General features: G+C 36.6%; 3 protein-coding genes and 1 long non-coding RNA gene across 4 annotated transcripts; 2 read left to right on the top strand and 2 right to left on the bottom strand.

The window, feature by feature from the left end:
• On the bottom strand, positions 1–11957 carry spsb3b (splA/ryanodine receptor domain and SOCS box containing 3b). The gene is made up of 7 exons (XM_014975869.2): positions 11561–11957; positions 6079–6205; positions 5336–5507; positions 3604–3791; positions 2880–2982; positions 2675–2800; positions 1–2018 (listed from the first exon to the last, which is right to left on the bottom strand). Exons 1-7 carry the CDS (start codon positions 11599–11601, stop codon positions 1585–1587), a joined length of 1191 nt encoding a protein of 396 aa, XP_014831355.2. The 5' UTR covers positions 11602–11957; the 3' UTR covers positions 1–1584.
• Positions 5407–8116, top strand: LOC148153558 (uncharacterized). Its single transcript, XR_015761494.1, has 3 exons — positions 5407–5531; positions 5655–5725; positions 6120–8116. It is a non-coding gene; the product is annotated as an uncharacterized LOC148153558 (long non-coding RNA).
• A 1171-nt stretch (positions 11958–13128) lies between the features above and the next one.
• nubp2 (nucleotide binding protein 2 (MinD homolog, E. coli)) lies at positions 13129–16574 on the top strand. The gene is made up of 7 exons (XM_014975867.2): positions 13129–13274; positions 13637–13752; positions 14141–14339; positions 14847–15001; positions 15176–15286; positions 15416–15485; positions 16358–16574. The coding sequence occupies exons 1-7, from the start codon at positions 13259–13261 to the stop codon at positions 16495–16497; spliced, it is 807 nt and encodes a 268-aa protein (XP_014831353.2). The 5' UTR covers positions 13129–13258; the 3' UTR covers positions 16498–16574.
• Positions 16575–16680: 106 nt separating this feature from the next.
• Positions 16681–23403, bottom strand: atp6v0cb (ATPase H+ transporting V0 subunit cb). Its single transcript, XM_014975868.2, has 3 exons — positions 23111–23403; positions 18710–18893; positions 16681–17896 (listed from the first exon to the last, which is right to left on the bottom strand). The coding sequence occupies exons 1-3, from the start codon at positions 23175–23177 to the stop codon at positions 17692–17694; spliced, it is 456 nt and encodes a 151-aa protein (XP_014831354.1). The 5' UTR covers positions 23178–23403; the 3' UTR covers positions 16681–17691.
• Positions 23404–27527: the final 4124 nt, after the last annotated feature.

Consider the following 27527-nt stretch of genomic DNA (forward strand, 5'->3'; position numbering starts at 1 on the left):
TTCATTATTTTTCTGTTTATTTTTACAGGACTGTAAGAAAGTTCACAATCAGATGTTTAGCAATAAATAGAAAAACAGTTTCAGCACATTTTCATCTGATATTCAGTTCAAAGACAGATAAAAAACAACACACTTATAAAAAGACTTTTACAGTATCATAAACAGTCTATCCCTGAGAATAACCAACAAGTTTCCTGGTTTGCTTTTTCAAATCCGACCTGCCTTTTCCAAAGGCATTAGCTGTGGCATTTTAAAGATAAAAATAACATCTAAATAAAAATACAAACTGGCTAAAACAGGATGTTCAAATAAAGAGAAACAGGAGCTGAAGGTTGAGCCTGCTGCAATAAACAAATCAATACAATTCCATTTGCAGTATTTTTTTCTTTTCTCTTTCTGGCTGATAAAAGTCTTCAGTCTGGTGTTTAAGTCTCAGCCTCATTTTAAGGACAATTTTGTTTACAGAAACTTGATAATTCATTTTATTTGTTTTATTTGTTTTTCATATTTAAAATGTCTTCCAGTTCCAGTGTTAAATGTTTATCAGAATTTAAAGTTTACTGAACTTTGAGAATGTGTTCTTGCATTATTATTGCCATTATATTACTTGAAAATGGTCTTTAAACACAATATTATTGTTTATCGCAATAACTTCTGGGATAATTTAGCATCTAGCAAAATTTATTGTGGTGACAGACCTATTGATGCTGTTAAACATCAACTAGATCACTGCAAAAAAACAAAATGTTTCCAAGTATTTTTGGTCTAGTTTCTACTGCAAATATCACTTGAAATAAAACAACTTTTCAGCAAGATATAGGAGTTTGTTTTAATAAGTCAAAGTGAAAGTTTAATTTGCAGATTATTTTACCTGTCATAGGAAAAATGTTTGGTTACACGTTAAATAATCTGGCAGTGGAACTTTTTCCATCAACATTAAGGAATTACTGACAAAAACAAGCTGCTATATCGCTGAAAAGTTGCATTTAGGATAGTTTTGTCTTCTTTCAAGTGCACGAAGATATTTGCACTAAAACTAGACCAAAAATGATCAGTTTTTGGTAGGTCACTGCAAAAACACAAAATATTACAAAGCATTTGAGGTCCAGTTTGTAAATGCCTCAGTACATTTGAAATAAGACAAAACTGACTTACAAAGAACTTCTCAGCAAAGTATAGGAGCTTATTTTAAGTCAGTAATTCCTTAATGATGAAAAAGTTCTGGTTCCACTGGTGCTGTTACCTAGCAACCCTAGCCAAGCCCAGTCGTTACCTAGCAACCCAGTTCTAGTTCCACTGGCAGATTATTTCATTTACAAGACTTTTTTCCCATGTTATAAGTTAATTTATCTGCCAGTGGAGCTAGTAATTATGCATCAATACTAACGAATTATTGACTTATGAAAACAAGTTCTTGTATTTTACTGAAAAGTTGCTTGTAAGTTAGTTTTAATCATTTCAAGTGAACTAAGATATTTGCAGTAGAAACTAGACCAAAAATACTTGTTATTTTGTGTTTTTGCAGTGCAGTGAAATTTGACATGGCAGAAGTAGAATAAGCTTTGCAGCACAAACGCAAGCGGGTCACGTCCAGCGGCATCGTTTGCACTGATAATCCTCCGGGTCAGAGCAGCAGCTGTCGTAGTCGCTGCTCGGCGGAGTCGGCGGACAGTGGCATGCTGCGGGCCGATCCTGAGGCGCCGGCTCGGCGCAGGCACTTGGGCTGGAAGGCACGCTTGTCTGCATGCAGTCATCGTCCTCGGACGGGTCTGGGCTGCTGCTGAGGGCGAACACCCAGTCCAGTTGACTTTGCAGGACGGTGCGCAGGCCCGGCGGCAGCTGCAACGCGTCAACCACGTCAGGGCAACTGGGCAACATCTGGCGCAGCCGGGCACAGCAGAGGTACTGCAGGGAGGTCGGCGCGAAGCAGGCGCACACCACCTTCATGCTGCTCTTAGCGGCCGTGGAGCAAACCATGGGGTAGAACTTCTTGCTCTGCAGCCTGGTAGCAGCCACACCTGTAAGCAAGGCATTTATGTGTTTAGCTTCATAAATTATTCAGAGGAACAGAGACCAAACACAGCAAACACTGAAACTACCAAAGTAAGCAATAACTTTAATGCAGCTATGCTAACAGAACAATCAAGCTACAGAGATTACTCTTTGCACTTTTACAAATTCAACTTTCCAATTCATTTAAAGGGGCAGTAATATGTGTATTAAGTAACTTTGTAACTTTATATATAGCATTTTTAGGTAAAAATGCATTTTTAGGTAACATATATTGTAACAATATTAGCATTGGCGGTGTTCACCACTGCTGAAGCGACTGAATTAAATTTGATAGATTTCTCAGTAAACAAATATTAAAGCTCTAGATTTGTAGCCTTTCTTCAGATTCAAGCATTTTAACACACTTTGCTTACGCTTTGGGCCGGCTCTGCATATCGTTAAGACATGCTGCAGTTCTTAACGAGTCTGGGATGGTGTCTCTGATATACTGAATAAAAGTGGCCCGACTACGTGGCCTTGAGGAACCCCACATTTGATCTGGTTCATATTTCAGTTTCATAAAGATGGGAACCATTTTGCTACAGCAGCAGACCGTCCCCCATTATTTATGCCATTTAAACCTTAAATCAGAGCTACAATGGCTGCTTTCTTCAACCGTTACCTATGCAGTGCCGATTCTTGTAGAAGGTCAAAGTGCCGTGCCAGGTGTCCAGGTGAACTCCTATGACCGAGCCTTGACCGAACCGAGGGGAGAACTTCACTTTGTCTCCTTTGTGTTGGAGCAGACCTTCAAATAAACATCGTTTTTGGTTTAAAATCGGCTCATGAGGTAAAAATCCAGACATTTGAACAGGAAGAGGTCTAACCTGTGTATGAGAGGCCCCAGCTGTCCTCATCGTGGCCCAACAGGCTGCCAAAGCTGAACTTGAACTTATCCAGGTTCACCTCAGAGGTTCCGACCCCAACCATCTGCAGAGAACAGACAGAAGATAAATCAGTATTCAGCGTCTTGCAAAAGTTTTCATATAGAGTCACATTATTGGGATTTTGTGTCAACAGATAATCTAATACCTAATATTATTAATAACTGATCGCTGTGGTAGATTAGCTACCCTGATATTAGCTAAGCTAACACAGCGGCGGTAGATTAGCTAATTTAAACACAGTAGTGATGATCTGTCAGAGTTGGTGTGCAGGTCGCCTTTTTAAACGATTTTTAACTGAACCAAAACACCTAATTACACATCACATCTACATGTTATGGTTGTCAAGCTAGCATAACTGACCTACTTCCCTCTCCCTCGCTATATTTTCTTAGTTAAAAGTCTTTCCGGACCTTGTTACCTAGTTGTAATAGTGTAGAAAATTAGTAGCAAAGCCCTGCGTCCATTTACATTTTAAATATCAGACGTACATTTAATTTAAGATTTAGCGCGTTACATCGACAATTTGACAACTAAAACATAAACACATAGCAGACAGCACATCGTCTGTCTGCTAGCAGTTTTTTTCCCTCCAGCAGGGAAATGGGGCGGGATCGGGTCCATACACGAACTAGGTTCAGATTTTAACCGATTTAAAGAAACTGACCATGTCGGTTCCGTAGACAGGAGAAGTCATCTTCACCTCCCAGTAGTGCTGGCCCTCTGAAAGCTCCCTGTTGCCGCGGATGGCGGCCGTGCCGCAGCTGTAGTCCGAGTGGAAGCTCACCTTCCTGTCGTTGCAGCTCAGGGAGGCGCCGGACGACTTGCAGCGCTCGTCCCAAACCCAGTCAAAAACTGAGAAGAGAAGAAGAAGAAGAACGCGTTTTATTCTACCAGTTCTCAAAACCAGAGCTCCACGACAACGGAGGTCTACGAATTATTTAAGACACAAATGTGTTACATTAATGAGAAGAATGCGCAAGATTTAATAAGGATTCTGTTTAAACCTGAAACAATTAATCGGATTAATCGTGATTAATCAGTAAATGAAATAATCCTTAACTAATTTAGTAATCGATTAATCGCTGACAGTAAAATACATACTGAGGAGCACTAATTAAGCCAGAACTGTACAAAAATATCTTGTTTTTGATGAGGGAATAACATTATAATCTGATGAAAAGTTTTAAAAAGTGATTTTACACGATAAAGCAACTTTAAAAACTGTAAAGTTAAATGTTAAACAATTTCAAATCTTCTAATTTATTTATGCCCAAATTTTGGGCACACTTCTGCTAATCCGCTAATAGAGAAGCTAATATTTTGTTTAGCGATGTAGCATTTTTGCTAACTTTGGAAACATTTAGTGCTCTGAGCTTTGTCTAATAAGAAATAATTTACTTGAAATTTTGTGATTAGACGTGGTTTTGAGTTGTACTTAATGGTTTCTCCCTTTGCTGTTAAGCACAGCACGTAATTAATAATATTACATGTCTAAGTTAGATTGAGATAGCGGAATTATTCTGCGGCGGCGGCACGGCTAAGCATCACATGCTAAAGAATAGTCTTTTTGCCCTCCAGCATTGTACCATGCGTGAAATTTCCTTAAGTAAACAATAACATTCAGGGGTCTAGATTTGTAAATCCGGTTATAATTAAGTCGGTGTCTCACCAGCTATGAACCTCACCGCACATCGCTGCTCCTCAAGAGCTGAGTAACTGTCAGATTATCTTAATAGTTAAACATTACATCATCAGATGGACCAAAATATAAAGTTAATTCAAACTTTTGGTATTTTAAGAACCAAAATGACAATAATTCAGATAAGTAACAAAAAAAACAAACAAAATCAGACAAAAAAAATTTTCCAATTCAATTTCTTACAATAAAAAACTTATGTAACTAACAAAACCTGCAGGTCTGTGTCTGGTGAAGTTTTGGTTAAAACATGTTTGTTTTTCATTCACTGGGAAGAAAATTCAGAAATTTTACTCAAGTAAGAGTAAAAATACTTCATAATTAAATTACGTTAGTAATTTTATTAAAAGTACAGCATAGTAAAATACTCCTAAAAGTAAAAAAAAAGAACAAAACAAGTTACTCATATAAAGGTAATTGATTTAATATAGCTATTTATTACCCAACTCTGCAGTGACATAATTATCGTTTATTGCAATAACATCTGGGACGATTTATCATCCAGTAAAATGTGAACTAAAGGAGCAAAATGCTCCAAATCCATTTATGTTAGCATAAACTGAATGAGGTCCAGACAGATGGAGTGAGATATGGTGAGTAAAAACACATTTAGCTGAATAAATCATGAGTTTTGTGTTCATTTTCTGCGTTTCCAGCTTTGTTTACATGCTCAGTGCTGGTTTTCTGCGGTGCGGCTCACCCTGGTCCTCCTCCTTGTCGTCAGCGGCCCATAAACTCGGGTTCAGCTCCTCCTGCGGCTCACAGATGGAGAACGATTCCCGCTTCCCCAGTGCAGCAAAGGGCAGAACCACAACCTCAGAACCGGCTCCGGTTCCGACCAGCTGATCCATGTCAGAGTCCAGCTCGCCGATCTGGAGAGAAACAAACAACCCGATGTGAGTCTGACGGTGTTCGTCCCAGCAGAGCAGATTCAGGCTTGCATTCAGCATTTTTGTGATTTCGCCAACAGGCAGGAATCCAACAGAAGAGTAAAAAACAGGTTTGTTGTGTCCCTGCAGGCTCCGGGTCCAAACCCGAACTACTGCGTGAACTTTTAACAACAAAACCTGCAGGTGTGTCTCTGTGTCTGGTGAGTTTTTAGTTAAAACATTCAGTGGGAGGAAAATCCAGAAATTTGACTCAAGTAAGAGTAAAAGAGTAGAGATACTTCAAAATAAAATTACTGAAGTAAAAGCAAAAAGTGCAGCATAATAAAAATACTCCTAAAAGTTTTTTTTTTTTTGAAGTTACTCATGTAATTAAATAAATGTAACTAGTTACTACCCAGCTCTGCTATTAGTGCATTAGCATAAGTGTGGCCACCAGTCTGTTTTATTGTTTTGCACAACATAAAGTTGTGCAAAACAATATTTTTCAAATCCAAATAATGGAAAAGCTTAAAGAAATGTTGCCTATTTAGCATGTTTTCCTCTGCTGCCTCACCTGAGTCACTGATTGGCTGTCCCACTCCTCCCTGTCGGCAGCTGCCATGACATCTGCGTCCTGCCGGGTTTCGCTCCAGGCCACATGTCGAGTTTTGCCGCTCCGGCTTCTTCTCAGCATGGCGGCTCTGCAGAAGGCCAACATAAAACCTGAAGACCAGCTGGCGACCGAGCTGGACGCCGTGTCACCTCTGACCTGCTGGCACGCCACAGACTGGGCCTCTGCAGCAGAGGACACCGAACCAGGACAGAGACAATGTTTGGGTTTTGCTTATATTTAACTTACATATAAAGGCCTGTTATGGCCACTGCAGGCACAGGAGGAAGAGAAGTGAATTTCTGCCAGGAAATAGTACATTTAATTAAAAAACTACTATATTTGTTAGTTTGTAAAGAAAACATTTTGAAATTTCAGAGCTTGAAAAGTTAAAATCTTGCTAGAAAACAATCTGAGATGTTGGCGTTAATCTCAGAAGTTTCTTGAAAACACGTGGAAATTGCTGAGTTTGAAAAGTTGACGTTTTGCTAGAAAGAAAATCTAAGATTTTGAGACTAAAATTTCAAATTTTGTAACGACAAAAATTTACGAAAAAACTTGGAAATTTACTGGAAAAAACTTTTTTTTAAAGCCTGATTTTTTTTTACTTGAAACTAAGAAATGTTTTTTTTCTAGAAAAATTCTAAGATTAATTTCAAAACCTCCTGAAGTTTTCTAGCAAATTTCTGACTTTTAAAACTCAGAAATTTCCTAATTTTTCTCTAAAATTTCTCAGCTTTGTCTCAAAATTTCAGATTTTTTTGGCAGAAACTCTTCTTTTTTCATATCTGCAGCGGCCCTAAAACGGTGTCGCATGGATGGGATTTGAAGAAGAACCACGCCTGTCTTTTTCCTGAAATGTCTCCTGAACCTGTCTAGCGGCTCTAAGTAGGCCACCAGCGCTGCCTGTTGACGTTTGGCTTTGCAGGCCTGTCCTGCAGACAGCATGCAGCTGCAACACGTCCTAAACTGATCCAGGCTCGTTCTCCTGTTTCCGTCCCATTTAGCAACAGGACGAATATTTATGCTCATGTTTAGCCAAAGCCTGGAAATGTTTGGTTTTAAAACAAAACACTGATATCATGGCTCCTGCTAAAAATTACGGATATTTAGTGACAAAATATCCACCTGGTTTGGTTTTATTGTCTGTTTTTATTCCCCATAAGTTATGAAGTAACACAGTGGACTGAAAACAAAAAAAACACAAAACCTTACCAAATAGTTTTGGTCTGGTTTCTGGAGCAAATATCTTGATACTCTTGAAATCAGACAAAAATAACTTTCAATTAACTTTTCATTAAGATACAGGAGCTTGTTCTAAGCCAGTAATTCCTTAATATTTAAACACTAGTTCCATCGGCAGATTATTTCCCTTATAAATATCTTAAGTGAAATAATTTAAAATGTAAAACGCTTTATTAAAATCAATATTAAGTGATTAGCTCCAGCCCCTCTTTCTTGATAAAGTTTTTATCTTATTTCTGCTGCACTAATATATTTGCTCCAGAAACTAGATCTAAAATACTTGGTAAGATTTTGAGTTTTGCTGTTATTTCATGATTTATGAGGAATGAAAACAGAAAATAAAACCCAACCAAGTGAATATTTTGTCACTAAATCACAATAATTTTACAGAAAGTATTTTTTAAAGATGTTGTGTTCTTGTTCAAGCAGTGCAGGACTATTTCACTTCTTTATATAAATCTGAACAAACATTTATGCAATACTTATAAATACTTGGACTTGATTCTCCTAAATTAACATTTTATAAATAGAATTAAACACAAAACATCTGGAAATAATAATAATAAAACTCCAGAGATTAAATGTTGAACATTTCTAAATTAGGCAGTTATTTGGTTTGACTTGGTGTGTTGATTTTGTAAATAAACCTTTAAAAGGAACCAAAAAGATGCTAATAGGAGGGTTAAAAAAAAGATCATTTTAAATCACAGTTTGCATTTATTTCACAAAAAAAAAAAAAAAAAAAAAAAAAAAGAAACCTCATCACTCGGTTTGGCATCTAAACTATCAGATTTCCTTTCCCTGGATTTTAAATTGGACCAAAGTTTGTTGAATGTTTTCTGCTTTAGATGCTGAACAAAGTGTTAAAAGTACAGTTTGAAAATAATTAAACAAAAATATGAATAAATGCATCTGAACAAGATAACAGGAAGATATAATTCACACATTTCGGATCAAAACATGTTCATTTCTGGGAACCAGAACTTGTGATTGTTATAATTACATGTTAATGCAGAAACTGGACTCGGTGATGCATCAGCTTCACACTGTCTCTTTAAAACGGAGGAGTTTCAACACGACCTGCGTTTCCATTTTCGCGATTTGACATTTAGAAAATGAACACGGCAGTTTAGAAAAAATAAGTTTTCGATTAAAGGTTTTTTTTGTTCTTTCAACTTATTTAACAAAACTGCAACAGAAACACTTTTTTCGAATCACACGATAAGGAACCGGATGTTGGAGTTGGCGCAAACCACGAAGAAGAACGGGACAGGAAGTAGTCGGAGGAAGATTGCGTCATGTTTTTTTAATGACGTATCACGTAGACAAACTTATTCAAGCGTGATTTTAATTGCGCATCTTATTTAAGACGCAATTACGAAAGGTTTTTTTCGACATTAGCGGAATATTGATAGTTTTCTTCTCATCTGTGATGGAAACTCGACAGTTTTTGCATCAAAGCCAAACGCAGTTCAAGAACCTGCGGTCCAGTTCGCAACAAGAAAATGAAATACGCTGAAAAAGTCTTATTTCTCTTTGAATGACTGTGTTTATCTGCTGGTAACTCTGACAAAGACAAAAACTCAAATTGTGACGTTGTAAATCATTTAAATGCGCCGAATGACGCGGATCTCTTTGAATCATTCACTGTTTTCATTAGCAGCTGCTGATTCAATCACCACAAACAAACAACTGCTGCGTTTTTAACTCTAAAATCAAAAACTTTATGATGTATTTACCTCCACAGTCAATAATTCCTGAAATTATTTGCTTCAAATGCTTCACTTATCTTCTTTTATGACTTATAACTGCAAAAACACAAAACCTTACCAAGTTAAGTTTAGTGCAAATACATTTATTAGTGATTCTTGAGAATAGGGACAAAATGGGTTTTAATTTTCCCATACCTTATGTATGCAAATATGACAAATAATGTTTAGGAAATGTAAAGATGCTAAGGTACAGGCTCCCAGTTGTAACATTTTTTTTAAATTACATTTTTAATCGACCTGACCTAGAACGTTGTCATCACCATCTGACAAAAATAAATATAAAATAAATTTTTAATGACCCTATTAGTGATATTTTACTCATTTTTACAGACAAATGCTTCTCAAGAAACAAAAAAAATTATTTAAAACCAAAAACAACAAAAAGTCCATCTGATGGAGTTGACACAGAACTGAAGGTGGTGACAAACTAGTGAGTAAAAAGAAAAACTTGGTACATGTGAAGTAATGCAATTTATGTAAAATACATTAAAATGAATTAACTACACATTTAAGTGAGATTTGACAACAATTTCATTGAAGGAGTCACAAAAACTCTGATGGAGTTGACAAAAAGCCAAACTACCTCAATTTATATGATGTTATTCTGAAGGAGGCCATATTGTAGCTCATCAGGTCCATTAAATCTTTACAGTTTACCAAAATTAAGCTTTTATTTCACAAAATTTCATCAAAGTTTTGTAAATTGTCAGTTATGGTGTTGACACATCATGGTTGTGACAAGCAACTTAGGAATAAAACAGAAGAAAAAACTAAAGAATAACTTAAGCTAACCAGAGCTAACTAGCCCTCCTAGCAAAGGAAGAGAAAAGACGACGTCATGGGGTCCTCAGAAGTTCTGGTGCCCCCCAATAATGCCTGATTTTTTTACATTCTTTTCATGTCTGACGGTGTTCACAAAAACTAAGGACAAATTTCAATGGAGTTGGAAAATATATAAAAATGATTTTTAATTCAATGTATTGATACTTTTCTAATTATTTATATGACTATTTATACTTAATTGTCATAATATATAATTTTAGTATTTCTTTAATTGTTTTAAACTATTATAATGTGTTGAGTTCTGCTCCAGGAGAAGGGATTTTACAGGCATCATCCACCTTCTACAATGTTTAAAATAAAAAAAATATTCTGCAAACACAAGGAAAAAATACTAATTCCATTGGCAAATTATTTCATTTATAGCAAAAATATTTTATATGGGAGAGAATTAGAGCCACACTAAGTAAATTTTAAAAATAATATCGTGACAGTAAAGTCACACTAAAGACTTTAGTATTATGACTTAATTGTTACATCATTACGACTTTATTCTCATAATATTTTGGCTTTATTGTCACATTATGACTTTGTTCTCATGCAGATTTATTCTTGTAATTAAATTTTTTTAATTTTTTCTCAGTATGGCTCTAATACTCCGTCATATTTTTCTCATATAGGTGAAAAATTATAATATATGGATGAAAAAATACATTTTTCATCAATATAAAGGAATTATTCACTCAAAACCAGCTCCTATTTCTTGCTGAAAAAGTCCTTGTAAGTTAGTTTTGTCTTATTTCAGGTGTACTAAGACATTTGCAGAAACCAGATAAACTAACGGTGTGAGATGTTGTGTTTTTGCAGCGCGGCGTTGTGGCCTGGACCTGATGGCGCGTTAACGCCAGACCTGAGCAGCAGCTGGTCACTTCCTGTCCAAGCAGGTGCAGGAGACGATTGCAGTTAATTTAGATTAGTCAGTCTGGATCAGGTCTCCCTTTAATTGGGCCTTACCCTAAATACCGAGCCGGCATCTGGAGGTCTGAGTCAGGACCGTCTGACTCAGGTGGAGGAGCGGATCCACTCAGAAACCACAGAACGACGATGTTTAAGCTGCACAGCCAAAAAGGCAACAACTCCACCGCACCAACAAATGTAAGAAACACTAATAGAAAGATTAAAATGAAATCAAGCAATTCCAGTTCTCTGATTTTGCTATTTTTTGTTACTTATATGAATTATCATCATTTTGGTTCTTAAAATAATTTTAAAAATTTCACTAAACTTCATATTTTGGTCCACCTGGTTATGCAATTTCTGAACAATAAGTGATTGATAATTTCATCAGTTACTCAGTTCTTTTACCAAATACTTTTTTATTATTACTTTAGTAATTTTTTGGGCGGCTACTTTTGAGTTTTACTTGAGTAGACATAAGTTGCAGTAGTGCTGCTCTTACTTGAATATAATTGTGGGTTTTCTGGCAGCTGATGGCATTTCAAATTGAATGCCATCAGCTGCCATGCTCCAATTCTCTTCAACAAACTATTATCTGCTGTTTCTGAACTATAAACTCCAGATTTTTAACTTCTTTGGTTAAATAACCAGCTTCAAATTCAGAAATACATTTATACAGATCTTGTTCCTACCTTACAAAGGTCTCCCTGAATGTTGTGCTGCAGAGGCTCATGTGGATCCCTGTTGGTGTGACAGCTGCAGCCTTTAGTCTGTCCCACTTTCTGCAGGACAGAAGTAAACAGAACCCGTTCACACCCCCACCACGCTCCTATTGGATCAGAACCAGGCAGAGGAGGAGTTACTGTCCGTTAGATGACTGGACTCCTTCTTTTCCTTCTTGATTTCCTCTGAGTCTGATCTGCAGCTGATTCAAGGCTGCAGGCTGAAGAAAACTAGCAAAATAACCAAAAGCACAAAATCTTATTTTTCTTATCTAGTTTCTATTGCAGATATATTAGCACACCTGAAATGAGACTAAAGTGACTTACAAGTAACTCTAGCAAGATATAGCAGCTTGTTCTAAGTCAATAATTCCTTAATAATCCTTAACCCTAACCCTTCTGTATACACCTTTGTGCATGCAAAATGATAATAAAGTCTAAGTCTAAAGTCTAAAGTCTAAAGTCTAAAGTCTAAAGTCTCTAATATTGGGGAAAAAGTTCTAGTTCCACTGGCACCGTTACCTAGCAACGCCAGCCAAGCCCAGCCCGTTGCCTAGCAACCCAGGCTAGTTCCGCTGGCAGATTATTTAATACTATTTACATACTACATACTATTTAGTTTGGTTTGCTTTTCTACAATTATATATGGTGCAGATCAAAGACAAACTGCAAAAACACAAAATCTTACCAAGGAATTTTTAAAATCTACTTTCTAGTCCAAGGAACTCTAGCAAGATATAGGAGTTTGTTTTAAGTCAATCATTTCTTAACATTGATTTTAAAGAGTACTAGTTCCAGTGGGAGATTTTTTTTTTCGCTTAACATGACATTTTTACATGACAGTGTACTAGGACCACACTAATTAAATTATGAGAATAAAATTATACTACAACTTTATTCTCGTAATAGAGTGATGAATGTTCACCTGAGCACTTTAGGCAAATAAAACAAGCAAAATAACCAAAGAAAAAAATCTTACAAAGTAATTTTGCTCTAGTTTCTGGAGCAAATATATCCGTATATTTAAATAAGACAAAACTAACTTACAATTAACTTTCCAGGAAGTTACAGAAGCTTGTTTTAAATGAATATTTCCTTAATATTGATGGAAACGTTCCACTGGCAGATTATTGTACCTATAGCAGGACATTTTCCAATATTATTATCAATATTAAGGAATTATGAACATAAAACGAGCTCCTATGTCTTCATATCTAAATCATATCTATTTTGAATACTTTTAGAACTTCACCTGATATTGTTACACCCAAAAATACAACTATTTATCTTATAATTATGAGGTTTTATGTCAGAATTATGATTTTTAATTGTATGTTTATTTATTTGTTTTCCCTTTGGGCTCAATAAAGTATTTTTGATCTCGTATTTTTATCTCGTAATTGTAACATTAAAAGTCAAAGTACATTCTATCTGCTTTAATGTTACTCAAAAATAAGTCAAAATAAAATGACAAGCAAAAAATTAATCAAGGAACAAAAATAACCATATAATAACTTTCTTGTCGCAGTAACAAAGACATCCGGTTACGTTGCAGAAGGAGGCGGGACTTATGCGCTTCTGCGGCATGTGATTGGTGCGTGACGACAACGGAAGTTATTGTTGTTTCTCTGCCGACCGTGTGTGTCTTTTAGCTCCATCATCTGAAGTATGGACCAGAATAATGGTAGGTGAATGACAATGGAAAGACAATAAACAATAACTGAGGATTTATCTCTGCTTACAGCTTGTTTATTGTCACAATAACTGAATATATTTACGTATTAAAATGTAGCTGAATGGTGACTTCACTGAGCTGCTAGCTAAAGCTAACTCTGCAAAAGTTTCTCTTCTCACTACCTTCTTAATATAAAGTTGATAGTTTTTGCTGAAAAAAGTGGAATTCATTAGCTACGTTCATGCTAGTGTTCGTTAACCAGTGATTAATTGTTAAACTCTTGCTTGTGATATGTTTTATATAACTAAATACACATTTTATGGCGGTTGACATTGATTATGGACGATGTCTGTGTCTTTATTTCATGTTAGAGGGGAGTTTGGCCCAGGTTCGCCATGTTGTTTTGGTTCTGTCGGGAAAAGGAGGTGTTGGAAAGAGCACCATCACCACAGAGTTAGCTTTGGCTCTGAGGCATGCAGGCAAAAAGGTGAGTTCTGCAGACACAGAATCTCCTCAACTGGAAAAACTCTGACATTTTCTAGGAAAAAACTTGGAAACTTCTGAGTTTGAAATGTCAAAAATTTACTTGAAAGAAACTCAGAAATTTTGAGATCAATTGCTGACTTTTTTTTTTAACTTGAAACTTTCTAAGTTTGAAAAGTCAAAAAATGTACAGAAAAATACTCAGAAAATGTGAGATTAATTGAAGTAAATGTCAAGAAAATCTTGGAAATTTCAGATTTTTTTTTCTAGAAAATTTTCCACTTTTCAAAATCAGAGATTTCTTTACTTTTGCTAGAAATTTTCAGAGTTTATTGTTTATTTCTGGGTTTTCATTATAAGCTAACGCGCTGATGAACCTCCATGTTGTTCAGGTTGGGATTCTTGACGTTGACCTTTGTGGGCCCAGTATCCCCCGCATGCTGAGCGTCGGCCGACCGGAGGTGCATCAGTGCGACTCAGGATGGGTCCCAGTCTACACAGACACTCAGAAGAGTCTGGCTCTGATGTCCATCGGTTTCCTGATGGAAGACCCGGATGAAGCCGTGGTGTGGAGAGGCCCGAAGAAAACCGGTACCATCAGATCAGACACAACTTTTTCAACATTTAAAAATCAGAAATGTCCACATTTTCTCCTTAAAATCTTGCATTATGACCATCTTGGAAAACTTTACCAGTAAATATGTTTTCTGTGGGTGTAATAAAGTTTAATTCGACAACAAAATAATAAATCTGTGAGAAATATTGGCAAATTTAGAGCAAAAATAAATTTTTCTTGACGACCATTTTGAATTTTTCAGTTGCTAACAGATTTTACCCATTAGCAAAATGCTAGTTACGCACACAGTATTTCTGTTAGTTTGTGTGTTACCTTATTTGAAATGTGTTTTTGTCCTCTAGGTAATATGATCTTTGTAAACATACAATGAAATAATTTCTTCTGAGTGGATTAAGAATAAAAATACATAATTTCTGTGGGTTTTTTTTTTGATTGTATACGGATAAAATTAGAGAGGACAAATTGTTGTGTGTCATGATTTGCTGCTGAGTTCCTGGGCTGAATGTTTCTCTTTCCGCCAGCTCTGATTGGCCAGTTTGTGTCGGACGTAGCGTGGGGAGAGCTGGACGTGCTGCTGGTCGACACGCCGCCGGGAACGTCGGACGAGCATTTGGCTGTGCTGGAAAACCTTAAAAAGCATAAAGTGGACGGAGCCGTTTTGGTCACCACTCCTCAGGTAGAGATTAAACTGAGTTTCACACGAATGAAGTGGAAAGAAAAGCCAGAATTTCATTATTTGGTATCGTTTCCGCTGGTCTTTGCAGCCGTTTCTTTTCTGTTTGGATTCCAGTGATGAAAACAAATGTTGGAAATGCTTTACATGTTATTTCCCTTCCTGTTTTGGTTGCAGGCCGTGTCTACAGGGGATGTGAGGAGAGAAATCACTTTCTGTAAGAAAACCGGAGTTCGGATCCTGGGAATTGTAGAAAACATGAGTGGCTTTGTTTGCCCTCACTGCTCCGTAAGTAATCCTGGTTAATAAACCATAATTACATGACTCTGATCATTAGTTTACATATGAAGACACATCAATATTGGAATATGGAAAAGCTGGAATGTGTGTTGATGAAATGGTGCTTCTTTGCTACAGGAATGCAGCAACATTTTCTCAAAGGGTGGCGGTGAAGAACTGGCCAAACTGACCGGATCCGTGTTTCTAGGTGGGTCAGATAGAATTCAGCTGCTTGTAGTTTCAACTAACAGCCACAAGATGGCGACAAAACCCCTGCAGTGTAACGTCCATACTGTTAAAATGGTTGATCACGTTCAGGTGCAGCGAGAAGCTTATAGTTAATGTCCGAATTATTAACCACACAAAACTCATAATTTTGCCATGGAAATGATAAATTACATTTATAGTTTTACTGTTTCCAGAAGAACAACGTTTGATCAGATTTTATTGTTGTGGTGATTCACTAATCAAGCATGAATGTTGACCATAAGGAGCAACTAAACCCCAAATCAGGTTTTTTGGCAGATGAACTCTATTGGTTGATAAGAGAGACATCTTAATGTTTCTGTGCAACTTGTTGCTTTTCATAAGAAAAAGTCCCGATTCCTCCCACAAAAAATACATTTGTTTCTTGCTGGTGTTTTGAAAAGAAAAAAAAGTATTTCCAGGTTTTTTCTTTTCTTTTCAAGTTGCTGGATTTATCGCTGGTTGTTTTGTTGAAAAAGACAATCCTCCATCAACCAATCGTTTCTCATTCATCCAGACATTTTGTACGAAGCAGAGTGTAGAACAACGGACTGGTTTTACCAATAACTTGGTAATTCTTTAAATTTTCATGTTACATCAGTAAAATATACGGATCAAACTCCGTGGAGATTCTGTTTTTGTTCAAGATATTTAGAGTTTGTAATTTAATTTGGACCTCAGCTGTAAACAAAATGAAATTACACTGATCAGTAGATTAGTTTCATTTCTGCAGGTTGATTCCATCAGTGGAACTTAAATGTTTCTGAAATGTAATTAAAGTTTCCTGATGGTTTGATTCTGGTGCTCTGGTTCTGACGGATGTTGTGGTTTCAGGTTCGGTACCGTTGGATCCGCTCCTCAGCGCCAGCATAGAGGAAGGCAAAGACTTCGCGCAGTCATTTCCTGACAGCTCCACATTCAGCGCCATCAGCACAATTTCTCAAACGTTACTCAACAGCCTCCAAACGGACTGATTTATTCTGAATTCAAATATTTGTATTGTTGTACTCATTTCTCTTGTATATTTTACATAAATCTATCGATCACATAATCTGGGTGTTTTTTCCTTTAAATCAGTTCTGTTTCCTGTTGTTTTTGGTGCTGAAGCAGCAAAGCGTCGGAATGAAACTGAAAAATAAACGCAGAAACCGAAGACATTTGTGTGTTTGGAAGTCAGTCAAAAGTTTGAATCTTTAATTGAGAAACTGATACATCCAGAGCTTGTACAGGATTATCAGGATTATTGATGGACAGCAGGTCTAGTTCCAGAAAATACGCTCCAGATTAAAAAAAAAAAAATTGCATAACTTTAAAGCTAATCACGTCTGATTCTTTATTTTTATTAAATACGTCTTGATCTGGATGAAATCTTCTGAAAGTAGTCTGAGCAAGAAAACACTGAATCCCATGCGGGGTTTTTTGTTTCAACGCCTGGAATGGAGGAACAGCCACAGATGAGATGAGAAAGTCGTGAAAAATGAGCTGGAATGTGGAAATTACAGCGGCGAGACCCGACATCTTTAATGCAAACAGCAGCAGCACTACGAGGAAAAAACACTGACGCTTAAAAACAAACAGAAAAGTTCATAAAGCTACACGCCACCAGCGACAGACTAAAGGCAATCTGAATCAAAAAAAAAAAAAGGAAATCCAACCACTTATCACGATTAACCCACAGTGCATTAAATCTAGTGATATTTATGTATTTATACATGTATAATATCTTGGACAATTAGAGTTTTGCTGCATCTCAACAGTTCAATGAACACGTCATAAATAAAAATCAGCAGAACAAAAATCTCAAGTCCATACATGTTTTTTACAAACAGATCCTCATGATTATTATTTTAATATTTATTACAGCTCCCAGGTCGATGTGGGGAAAAGCAGAGCCGCCTCTGAAGAAAGTGGAGGGAGAAAACGAGTCTTTATCTGACGATTTCTATTTTTTTTTTCTTTAAACACACGCACACACACAAGACAGACAAATCACTACATTGCGCATTTACAAGTTGACTATCAAATCGGCACGACTGTACACATTGTTGAGAAAAGACCATATTTATGGAGCCTGCATTTCATTTCCCCCATATTTTCTCTATTTTCTTTTTTTACACTTTTTTCCCCTCCAGCAGCAACTTTTAAAGGACCGACGCAGCGGCTTCGTGTTACTTCGTGGAGAGGATGAGGGCGACGATGAGCCCGTACAGACCCAGGACCTCGGCGAAAATCAGGATGAGGATCATGCCCACGAAAAGCCGGGGCTGCTGGGCCGTTCCCCGCACGCCGGCGTCGCCCACGATGCCGATGGCGAAGCCCGCCGCCAAGCCGCTCAGGCCCACGCTCAGCCCGGCGGCCAGGTGGCAGAAACTCCTGCGCACACAAACAACCGGCAGAAACGGTAACTAAAACAAATCGACCGCAGAAGTTTTTATACAGAGATTAAAGAAGCAGTTGGACCAGTGGAGTATAGAAAAAAACCAATCGTTTAATAGTAAACATCTGACAGAATATTTAGTATATAAAAATGAAAAAGTAAAATTGGAGGAATAAAGTTGAAATATGAGAAGTCGTAGCATTACGAGATTTTGTACAAGAATAAAGTCGTGATTATGAGAAATTCATCTTTTTTATTAGTTGTATTTCGAGAAGTCGTACAAGAATAAAGTAAAACTACAAGAGAAACTAAAAGAGAGAAAAAAAAATTTGATTAAAACTGCATAGGAATTTTTTTTAACTTTAAGCCTAAATCGCTCAGCTTTACATTAAATGTAATATATTAACAGGAAAATGATAAGCGTTTCATATCAGTGGATATCGTTAATTATTGATTCGTTTTTTGTTTTAAATATCTAAAATATTTCTAAACTAATATCGGAACCGTTCCCGTTTAACCCAGTTTTCACTGCATGTTTTTTTTTTGTTTTTTTTGCAATTTTGAAGCAAAATGGGGAAACTTGAAACTGCCCCAGTCACTCAGCAGGTCGTTGCTAGGTAACCAAAGCTGGGGGAACTTGAAACTGCTTCTTACCCAGCATGTTGTTGCTAGGCAACCAGAGTGAGTTAGTTGATTCCACCAACCTGTTGAATACGCTACCAGATGTATTATCCATTGCAATATAGGTAGTTTTTGATTTACTGGTGATGAGAACATTATTGTAAACGTACATAAAACATAAAGCTTACTTGTAAAGAGAGATGTTGTCTGAGATGTTGTTGGCGATCAGCACTGCTACTACCAGGCCGTAGATGGCTATGATACCAGCCATGACCACGGGGATGATGGACTTCATGATGAGCTCCGGCCGCATCACAGACATGGCGGCGATGCCTGTGCCGCTCTTAGCCGTGCCGTAGGCCGCTCCCAAGGCTGGAATGACAAAAACAAACACAGGCTAACGGGTTAGCATCAGAGAGGCTAGTGGACGACAGAAACAGTGAAGCACAGCTGGAAAATAAAGCAGAAGTGGAACTATTGTTACAGATTCTGTTCCTCCAAATAAAAACCCATCATGACTTCACTGGGGTATTTCACCTTCAGTCATAAGGAAACTAAAATCAGCTTTTTAAGAGGGGATGGCCATCAAAAGAGGAAGAAGAAGCTTCATAAGCTGACAGAAAATGGAAAACACACACAGACGTCACACACACCCAGCAGTGTCGACAGAAGCAATCAGCAACAATATGAAGCAAACCAACAGCCATTAACGACTGATTCAACAAGAACCTGCAGGTGAAGCAACAAAATATTATTCTGATTAATCCAGTTTTAAAAATTGCCACATTCTGCCGATTTCTCATTTAACCACTTAATCTTTTTTTTATACAATATTAAAAGTACAATAAAATATCCTAATGAACAGTTTATAAAAAATATTTTATTGCCTAAAAAGTAAAAACAGAATCCTTTAGTGAATTTGAAGCTAAACTTTGCCACTTGACGCATTTTGGCTAAAACATATTTACAGACTAAATGTTTTTATTTTAATAAAATGTTTTCTTAATTATTGCTCTTATGTTTATTCAGCAATTGGCTGAAAACAAATTGGTTGTATTTACCAGTTTGTGACCATTTGATTACTTTTTCTGCAAAGTTCCCATGAAACCACCATTTAATTATCCTAATATTAGGATAATTAAATATGACTTTATTTTCATAATTAAAAATAGAAATAAATCTTTCACTGGCCACAATATTTAATCTTAGAGTTGATCTGAATTAAAAAAACTATTTTTTTTAGTTTAAAAAAGTTTTAGTTTACTAAAATAAAAATCTGGATTTCCAAAAAAAAAACCAAACAAAATCAATGTTTCTTCAGTGTTTCTTCTCCTACACTGCTGTCTCTTTAGTTCAGGTCCAGTTAAAGTCTGATGGAGGAACAAAAAGTTGCATTTATTGTCGTACATAAACGCAGACGACATGTTCTCCATAAGAGCAGAGACAATTACTGTAAAAATACCAAAGAATTCCTTGGCAATATTTCTGATGTGGCGTCACAAAATTAGTGATTTTGATTGTGCAAAAGATAAATAAATAAAAGTGAAATTTTGCAGGAACTGAGATACTGAGGGGAAAAAAAGTTTAATTTCTTCATTTATTCTGCAGCTTTTTAACCTTTGGTGAACTTCTGAGCAGGATTTTGAGAAAATGACCTCCTCTGTTCCACAAAGACAAAATGATGCTGATTAAATTTGAAACGTCTCCAGATTTCCCAGCCAGAAGCGTTCCAGCACTGGGAGTTTCTCCTGTTAACTCCAGCAGGCTGTTCAGCCGCCATGTTGCCTCCATCGCTCCTGACGCTTCGCCACACAGACGCCATCAGAAGGTTAAATCAGCCCCGTCTGTCTGAAGTCATCAGGCAGAGCGCAACGGGGCAACGTTTAGTAAAAAACAAAACAGAGGAACAGTCCGACTTTAGACGCTTAAGGCAACTCTGAACTGAGCCTGAAATAAAAAAACTGCATGTTCAAAAGACGTAGAGTAGCTAATAATCAGATTAAATATTGCCTTAAATGTTTGGCTGGATTACTGTCATCATGTCTCAGCAGGAAGATTCTGTGGAGGCAAAACCTCTGGATTGTAATCCTAATCCTCCTCCTCGCTCCCTACCAGAGCATTTGGGAGACGGGACGCCCCATGACGTCTGATGACATCAGAGCAGAAGTGCCTCCAGCAAAATGACCAATTACAGCAGGAGGGTCTCTGAGTTACAGAGAAAAAAGCCGGATGTGGTTTTTACCAAATTACAGCATCTAGGCAGACCAAACAGAAAAGACAGAACATTTTTAATGCAGTCTTTAAAAATGTGCAGTGTGAAAACATAAATTACAGCAACAGCAGTTAATTAGGGCCATTGCACAAAAATAAAAAGAGAAAAGGAAAAAAGGAACTCAAATGGTCTAGAATTAAAAAAGTGGAAATTTGAGCTTCAAAAGTTGGAAGTTTCTTTCAAGAGTCAGAAATTTACTAGAAAAACAAAATTCAAACTTTAAAAAAAGTGAACTGTAAAAGGAGCTCTTTTGGATTAATGAAGTGTTTTTAATTGAATTTGCAATAATGACAAAGTAAATAAGGTGCTACTGAAAATGTTTAAGTTTGTTATATGAAGCCGAGCTTCACACATTTAAATCAGGACAAGTGAAACATCAATCTGTGAACTTCTCTTTTAGCAGGAAATGCAACACATTACCACCTGCCAACGCATCCTGGCTTTTTTTTTTCTCTCTTTTTTTTACCGTTTTTGTGACGTGAATGTCTTTACTCTGCAGGATGTTTCCACCTGAATCCCAAATCAAGAATCAACACATTCCCATCCCCTTCTCCTGCAAAAGCAATCCTCTAAAATGATTAATAATTACTGGAAAAAAGCAGAACAGACCATTTAAAATCAACTGGTTGATCATTTATAAGTGGTGAGTAGTGGTGTGCAATGCTGCATATTTTAGTAACAATCCAACCAATCATTATTTGGGTTTAATATATAAAACTTATTTTATGTGTTTTTGTGGGTTTTTCCTTTTAGTTATTTTGTTAAAACTTAGGACAGAATTTCAACAAAGTTTAGATTCCTACAAAATATTTTAATGACATACTTGCACAATAAACATAAAATAACTATTTTTACTTTAAAGTGAAAGAAAAAAAAAATCTAATTTCAGTCTAAATCAACCCAAAATTTCTTGAACTGGGAAAACTTGAGCAGAGGGAAACTGAAACTAAAGTATTGATCTTATCGCTCATTGATCCAATACTGGTATTTTGAATCAATAAGTTTGATATATTTTTTAAAAGCAAGTTTTTTTTTCTGATTTGTTTTTTGATGCATCAACCAAAACTATGTTGATGCACTTTGAGTTTAATATTATAAGCATTTATATAAATATGAATTATTGTATATTTTTGTCTATATCAAAAGACGTGCATCATATTTTTACTCTTGTCCGTTATACAAAGAAAAAAAACGTCCTTCATGAAAGCTTGAAGTTAGAAAAGTTTGAGTTTGTCAATTAATATCTTAAGTTATATCATAGGCTACAGTTTGTCAAGTTTTCTACCAATTGTCTGAATTCAAATCCAAATTTCAGCCATAATATCGGACATAATAATCATATGCTGATATCTGATAGTGACAAACATTAGCATGAAAATCACTGCCGATTTATACATTTAAAAGTTTAAATGTATAAAGGGATCACTAGCTAGATGGCCCAGTCAGAAGTCTCATCATGTGATAATCATGTGACTTCGTCATTCCTTTGAGGAATAGGAAGTCAGCCAGCTGATCACGGTTTCAAATTGATATTTGAACTATAAAATAGCTTTTTCAAAAGCTTTATTTAAAAAAAATAGATACATCAGCATGAAGTTAAAGCTACACCTTCATGTTTACTAAATGTTTTACGCAGATTTTGACTCATACAGCTTACGTGGGATGGCGTGGACTCGATCTTTAATGCATTTGCTTTATGATCTCAACTTTTAACATTGCTTAAGCATCAACTTTGCAACACTTTTTAATTATTGTTAATGAATTGGTAAAGTGTAAACGGCAGCTTTGTGGAGAAAATAGCAATTAGCTTAATCAGCTATTAATTCACTAACCACACGATTAAATTTAAGGACAAACAAATTAAAGTTTGTCGTCAAATATACAGTTAAAATGTGTCTTTTGTACGTGTAATATTGTAATTAAATAACTCCTGTTTTGTCCTTTCGCTTTGCCAGAGTAATTTGAAATGAGGCTAGCGTCAATGCTAACTCACACAGCTACCACCAGCTAGTTAACAAGCCTTAGCTCGTTATAGCTAGCTATGGTTAAGAAGTGAAAGCAAATAAACACAATAAATGCAAATAGGGCGGTTTAAAAAATAATTTTAAATCCCTTTCTGCCTTACAGCTAGGACAAATGACAGCTAACTATTAGCAATGAATCGCTAGCATTCCGAATAGCTAAATGAGCTTTAAGAAGAGCACCGCGGCTAGCAAATGACACTATATGGGATTTAAGCTCATTTATCTGTAAATACAAACAGACATGTGAGTGACAAACATTAAAAATCAATTTAAAGAAAGTGTGTGTTACTTACCGCTGAACACCATAGCCGCGGAGGCTCCCATCACTGCGAAGAACGGTGAGTACTCTGGGCTCGACATTCTGTCTCACTAACTAACGTATAAAAAATAAAGCAAATGTACAAAAATAATAACAATTAGCCGTTAACCAAAAGAGGAAAGGCGCACTTTACAGGAGGCAATAGAAAAGGCCACGGGCTTGGGAAGCAACGCCGGGTAAACCAGGAACCGTCTAATAACCTAACTACCAGTGTAAACGGGAGAGTCACGACTCCTGAGATAAATAGCCGGTGTAGCAGCACAAAATGGCGAAGCGGAAAGGATCACCTGACTGACCGAACAGATGGAAACTTTCAATTCGCTCGGCGACGGGGGGTTACGGCAAACTTTTATATTAAACACTGCGACGTAGAAAATATGTACAAATCGTAAGTAAGATTTCAATGTTAGAAATAAATATATATATTCGATGCTGCGTTTAAATGTGTTGTGTATCTTCATTGTAGTTGTAAAGGTTCACCCCCCATCAGGCTTCCATTTGGTTTGCTCCGTGGCAGGCTTTCCCGTTGATATTTATGTGATATTAATTGCAAATGCGGGAAAACCGTGTAAATCTAGAAAGTCAAACATATTTTCTTAAGTGTCTGCCTAAAATTTATTGATATTTTTCTTCAAATAATTATTAACGTTTTAGCTAATGACGTCAATGAGGCAAACTACTATGGGAGATCCAGTGCTGCTACAGGACACTGTTGACCATGGTAGGTATTGAATAAACTTTAGTACTTTACTGGTTCCAATGTTACCTAAAGGACAAGGATTTCTTTGTGTCAATAGGTAACTTCTGATCAGAGCTAACATAAATCACATGTGGGATTCCACAAGGTTCCAGCTTTGGCTCCCTGTTATTTAATATTAGCTTGCTCCCACAGATTCAGATAGGAACAAATAATACAATAGCTTCTGTTACCACTTAATTAAAACATGAAAGATATGTCAGAAATAAATAAATATATTTTATTTTCAGAGTGCACAGAATCATTATCATTTAATAATTTGCTAATTTAGTCAGTTAGTGACGTGTGACAGCATAATGACTACTTTAATAGTCAGTGGGTGGGGGGCTAAAGTGCCCCCTTAGACACTGCTGCACAAGAAGAATAAAATTATGAATAAAATGTTATTTTAATTAATTGCATTTTTCTGTTTTACTTCCAAAAGTCCTGAGCTGGGAACTTTGTATTGTGTTTCTGGGGCCGCCATAAATCTAATGCACAAGCAACATCCGCAGACAACAGCAATGGATGACGAAGACACGTCTCTTGGCCCAGTGGGCTTCTGCTAAAAATAAAAACAATTATAAAGACTATTTTGTGTTCATGTTGTGCTAATAGCAGTTAGCCTATTAGTGAAGCAATTCAAGCCTGAAATAGCATCTCAATGCTCAGATAATGTAATGTGCAGTAGATAACTTTTATAAAAATGTTTATTACATATTTGCTAAAACTGCATGAGACAGGTAATCTGTGAACAGATCAAGCTTCACCTCCTCCCTGATCCACTATTGCCATCTGAAGAAATGGCAAAACAACCAATCAGAGTCAGCGGGAGGGTCTCAGCGCTGTCAATCACTCTTGTGTACTCGGTGTTAAATATGCTAATAGTGGAGAAACAGGAAAACCGTTTACTTGCAATTGTCTGTGGCTATGCTAACTAGCCTGAGCATTCCTACAGTCTATGCTAGCTGTGGTTGATCAGAGAGCAATGGGGTGATTGACAGCGCAAAGACCCGCCTCCTGGCTCTGATTGGTTGTCACTGGGAAAAGGCAGAGGAGCTCAAATTTTTTCACAAATTATCTGTCTCATACCAAACTGTCACATGGGGACAGTTTCAACAAATGCTTTAAAAATTATATTTTGACAAAAGTTTCATGCTGCAGCTTTAATCAAGACCCACCATTTATTAAAATGCCAAATATTTTACCATTTAAGTATTTAATCATAATCAATAAAACATTCAAATAATTATGAAGTTCTTGATTTTGGTGCTTCTGGCCCTCCGTATTTATCCCCCTGCTGCAGAGGGAGTTTCACTGTCAGCCGTGACATGCAGCGATGTGGCTTGTGAGCCTGTAGGTGGGATGGCTGCAGCTTCCAGCTCTGGATTTACACAGAGAGAGAGGAACAGAGGACCAGGCAGGCAGGGCTCCCCCAGATGAAGACAGAGTTGGCGTGTGCAGTTCTTCCTCCTCCATGATGTTTCTGCATTGCCGGGTCAAGTCAGCGCTGCCTTCCCTCCACCCATAGATCTGGGTAAAGCCCCACCACTCGTGATGCAGTGTCTACATGCATCACCTCCAGCCTCCTTCCTCTTTGACACAAACATTTCCACAACTGCTGAGGCTGAATTATGAAACAGAGGAGATGCACCAATTGCAAGGTCACAGCCAGGAGGATCACGCTCGTATTTTCTCTTTTTCTCTGAGTTCGATTGATTCAAAATTAGCATCGAGGATGAGAAAACACTGTGCGGTTCTGTGTAACCAGCTCATTTAACAGCATGGAGTAACATGATAACCTTGGTAGTGAATCGTTTCCTGTTTGCTTTGGGGGAATCCGCATGTTGTTGATGAATGACCCATTTATACCCAGACATGCACACTGACACCAAACCATGTCTACCTTTCAGCTGTTATTTCAATGTCTTTCTAAAATATTTAAAATGTCAAAACAGGAAATGACTCGTGTTTTTTTCATCTGATCAAGCTAAGCTCTTTTGTAAACTTGACATCAATAATTTGGGTCAGTCATTTTTCAAAGTCATATTTTCACTTTGTTATTTTTTCATTTATAAATGTCAGAGTTTCAACTAAATATTTAACTAAGAAGCTAAATATTTATCTTAACTAAATGTCTATTTTAAGCATGCTAATATGTAGCTCTGAGCTAACTATTCAATTAGCTAAACATTTATCCTGAAGCTAAATATGCAGCTTTAAAACAAATACTTAGTTAGCAAGCTAAATATTTAGCTTGGTAGCTAGCAATGTAATTTTAAACAAGCTAAGTATTTAACTTTAAATATTTAAAACCAAATATTTAATGTTGAACTATATACATGAAGCTAAATATCTGTCTTGCCAGCTAAGGTAAATATTTAAACAAAAAATTTAGATATCTAACTAATTATTTAATTTGAAGCAGATTTTATAAATCAATGAATGACATGGTGAAAATATGGCTAAACTAAATAACTCATAACTTTCCAAAAGAGACCCCATATTTTACAAGGAAATCAACCAGATCAAATAATTAGCTTATTGTAATTAACATTTGTGTAAGGAAAAGCTGCACCAGTCCAGTGAGGGGTGTGGGGAAGTCAGAGGAAAACCCTCTCAGTGCGTTGACTTAAACACTTAAGCATCTTAGTGCTGCAGGCAGGAAAGCAGGTTTTCAGTAGATGTGCCAGACCAACACCCAAAGGGGCTGCTAAAAATAGCCGCGCATGCGCGATTAGCGGCGTGAATCCTTGAATGAACAGCGCTGGCCTAGTGAACAGAGTCAGTACCTCTCACTGCAAAGAGGGGATTACATTACAACACCGCTTTGTTACTTGAGCTGCAGACACGTTAAATGCTTTCATTGTAAATAAATAGATTTTGTTTTCAAAGAACCGACATCGATTGTTTTCAGGCTGCCCCGCTAAATGCCTTGAAAAAAATATTTCACCGTTTCAGAGGCACAAACTTCAGTGTATCGAAAACAGGAAGGTTTTTACACGTACTTTAAGAATATGAGTCATTTTCATCAAATGTTTTCCAGTCATGCAGATCACTGTCAGCTTCCACCAAACAAAAATAGAGAATGTGCCTGAAAACCACGTCTGAGTAAAACAGAAGCAGCTTTGGGTTAAACATTTAGCATCTATGAAGACAGAAATGCTGCAGTTTCAATGAGACTAGAACATATAACTGTCGCATCAGTACATATACAAAAAGAATGGGGCATTTTTATTTGAATTTCTCCATTTTGTTTTTTACAAGCATTAACTGTAGTACTGTGTGAATTTAGGGCTTGAATTGCAAATCTTGTAAACTTAAAAAAAAAAAAAATGCAGCCATTGCTGTGTTTTGCATGGTAGGCAGCCATTTTGGATTTTGAAGATTCTGATTTCAATTTTCTGTTATGCTTTTTCCAACTTAGATTTTCAAAATTTCAACTTTTAGAAACAGAAAAACTCAAAAACTCCCATTTGGAAAAATTTTGAGGCAGTGCTTATTAAAGCAAATAAATTAAAAATGATGCAACTGTTTGAAAACAAAAGAAAATCTATTTCATGTCCATTTTAACATTTTCAGTTTAAAAAAAATCATGGAAATTTCTTCCCAAAATTATTAAAAGTAGCCAAATTAATTTCTGAACTGACATCAG

This window comes from Poecilia mexicana, unplaced genomic scaffold (genome assembly GCF_051168715.1).
Source record: "Poecilia mexicana isolate PSO_F unplaced genomic scaffold, ASM5116871v1 scaffold_19, whole genome shotgun sequence".
Lineage (NCBI taxonomy): Eukaryota > Metazoa > Chordata > Actinopteri > Cyprinodontiformes > Poeciliidae > Poecilia > Poecilia mexicana.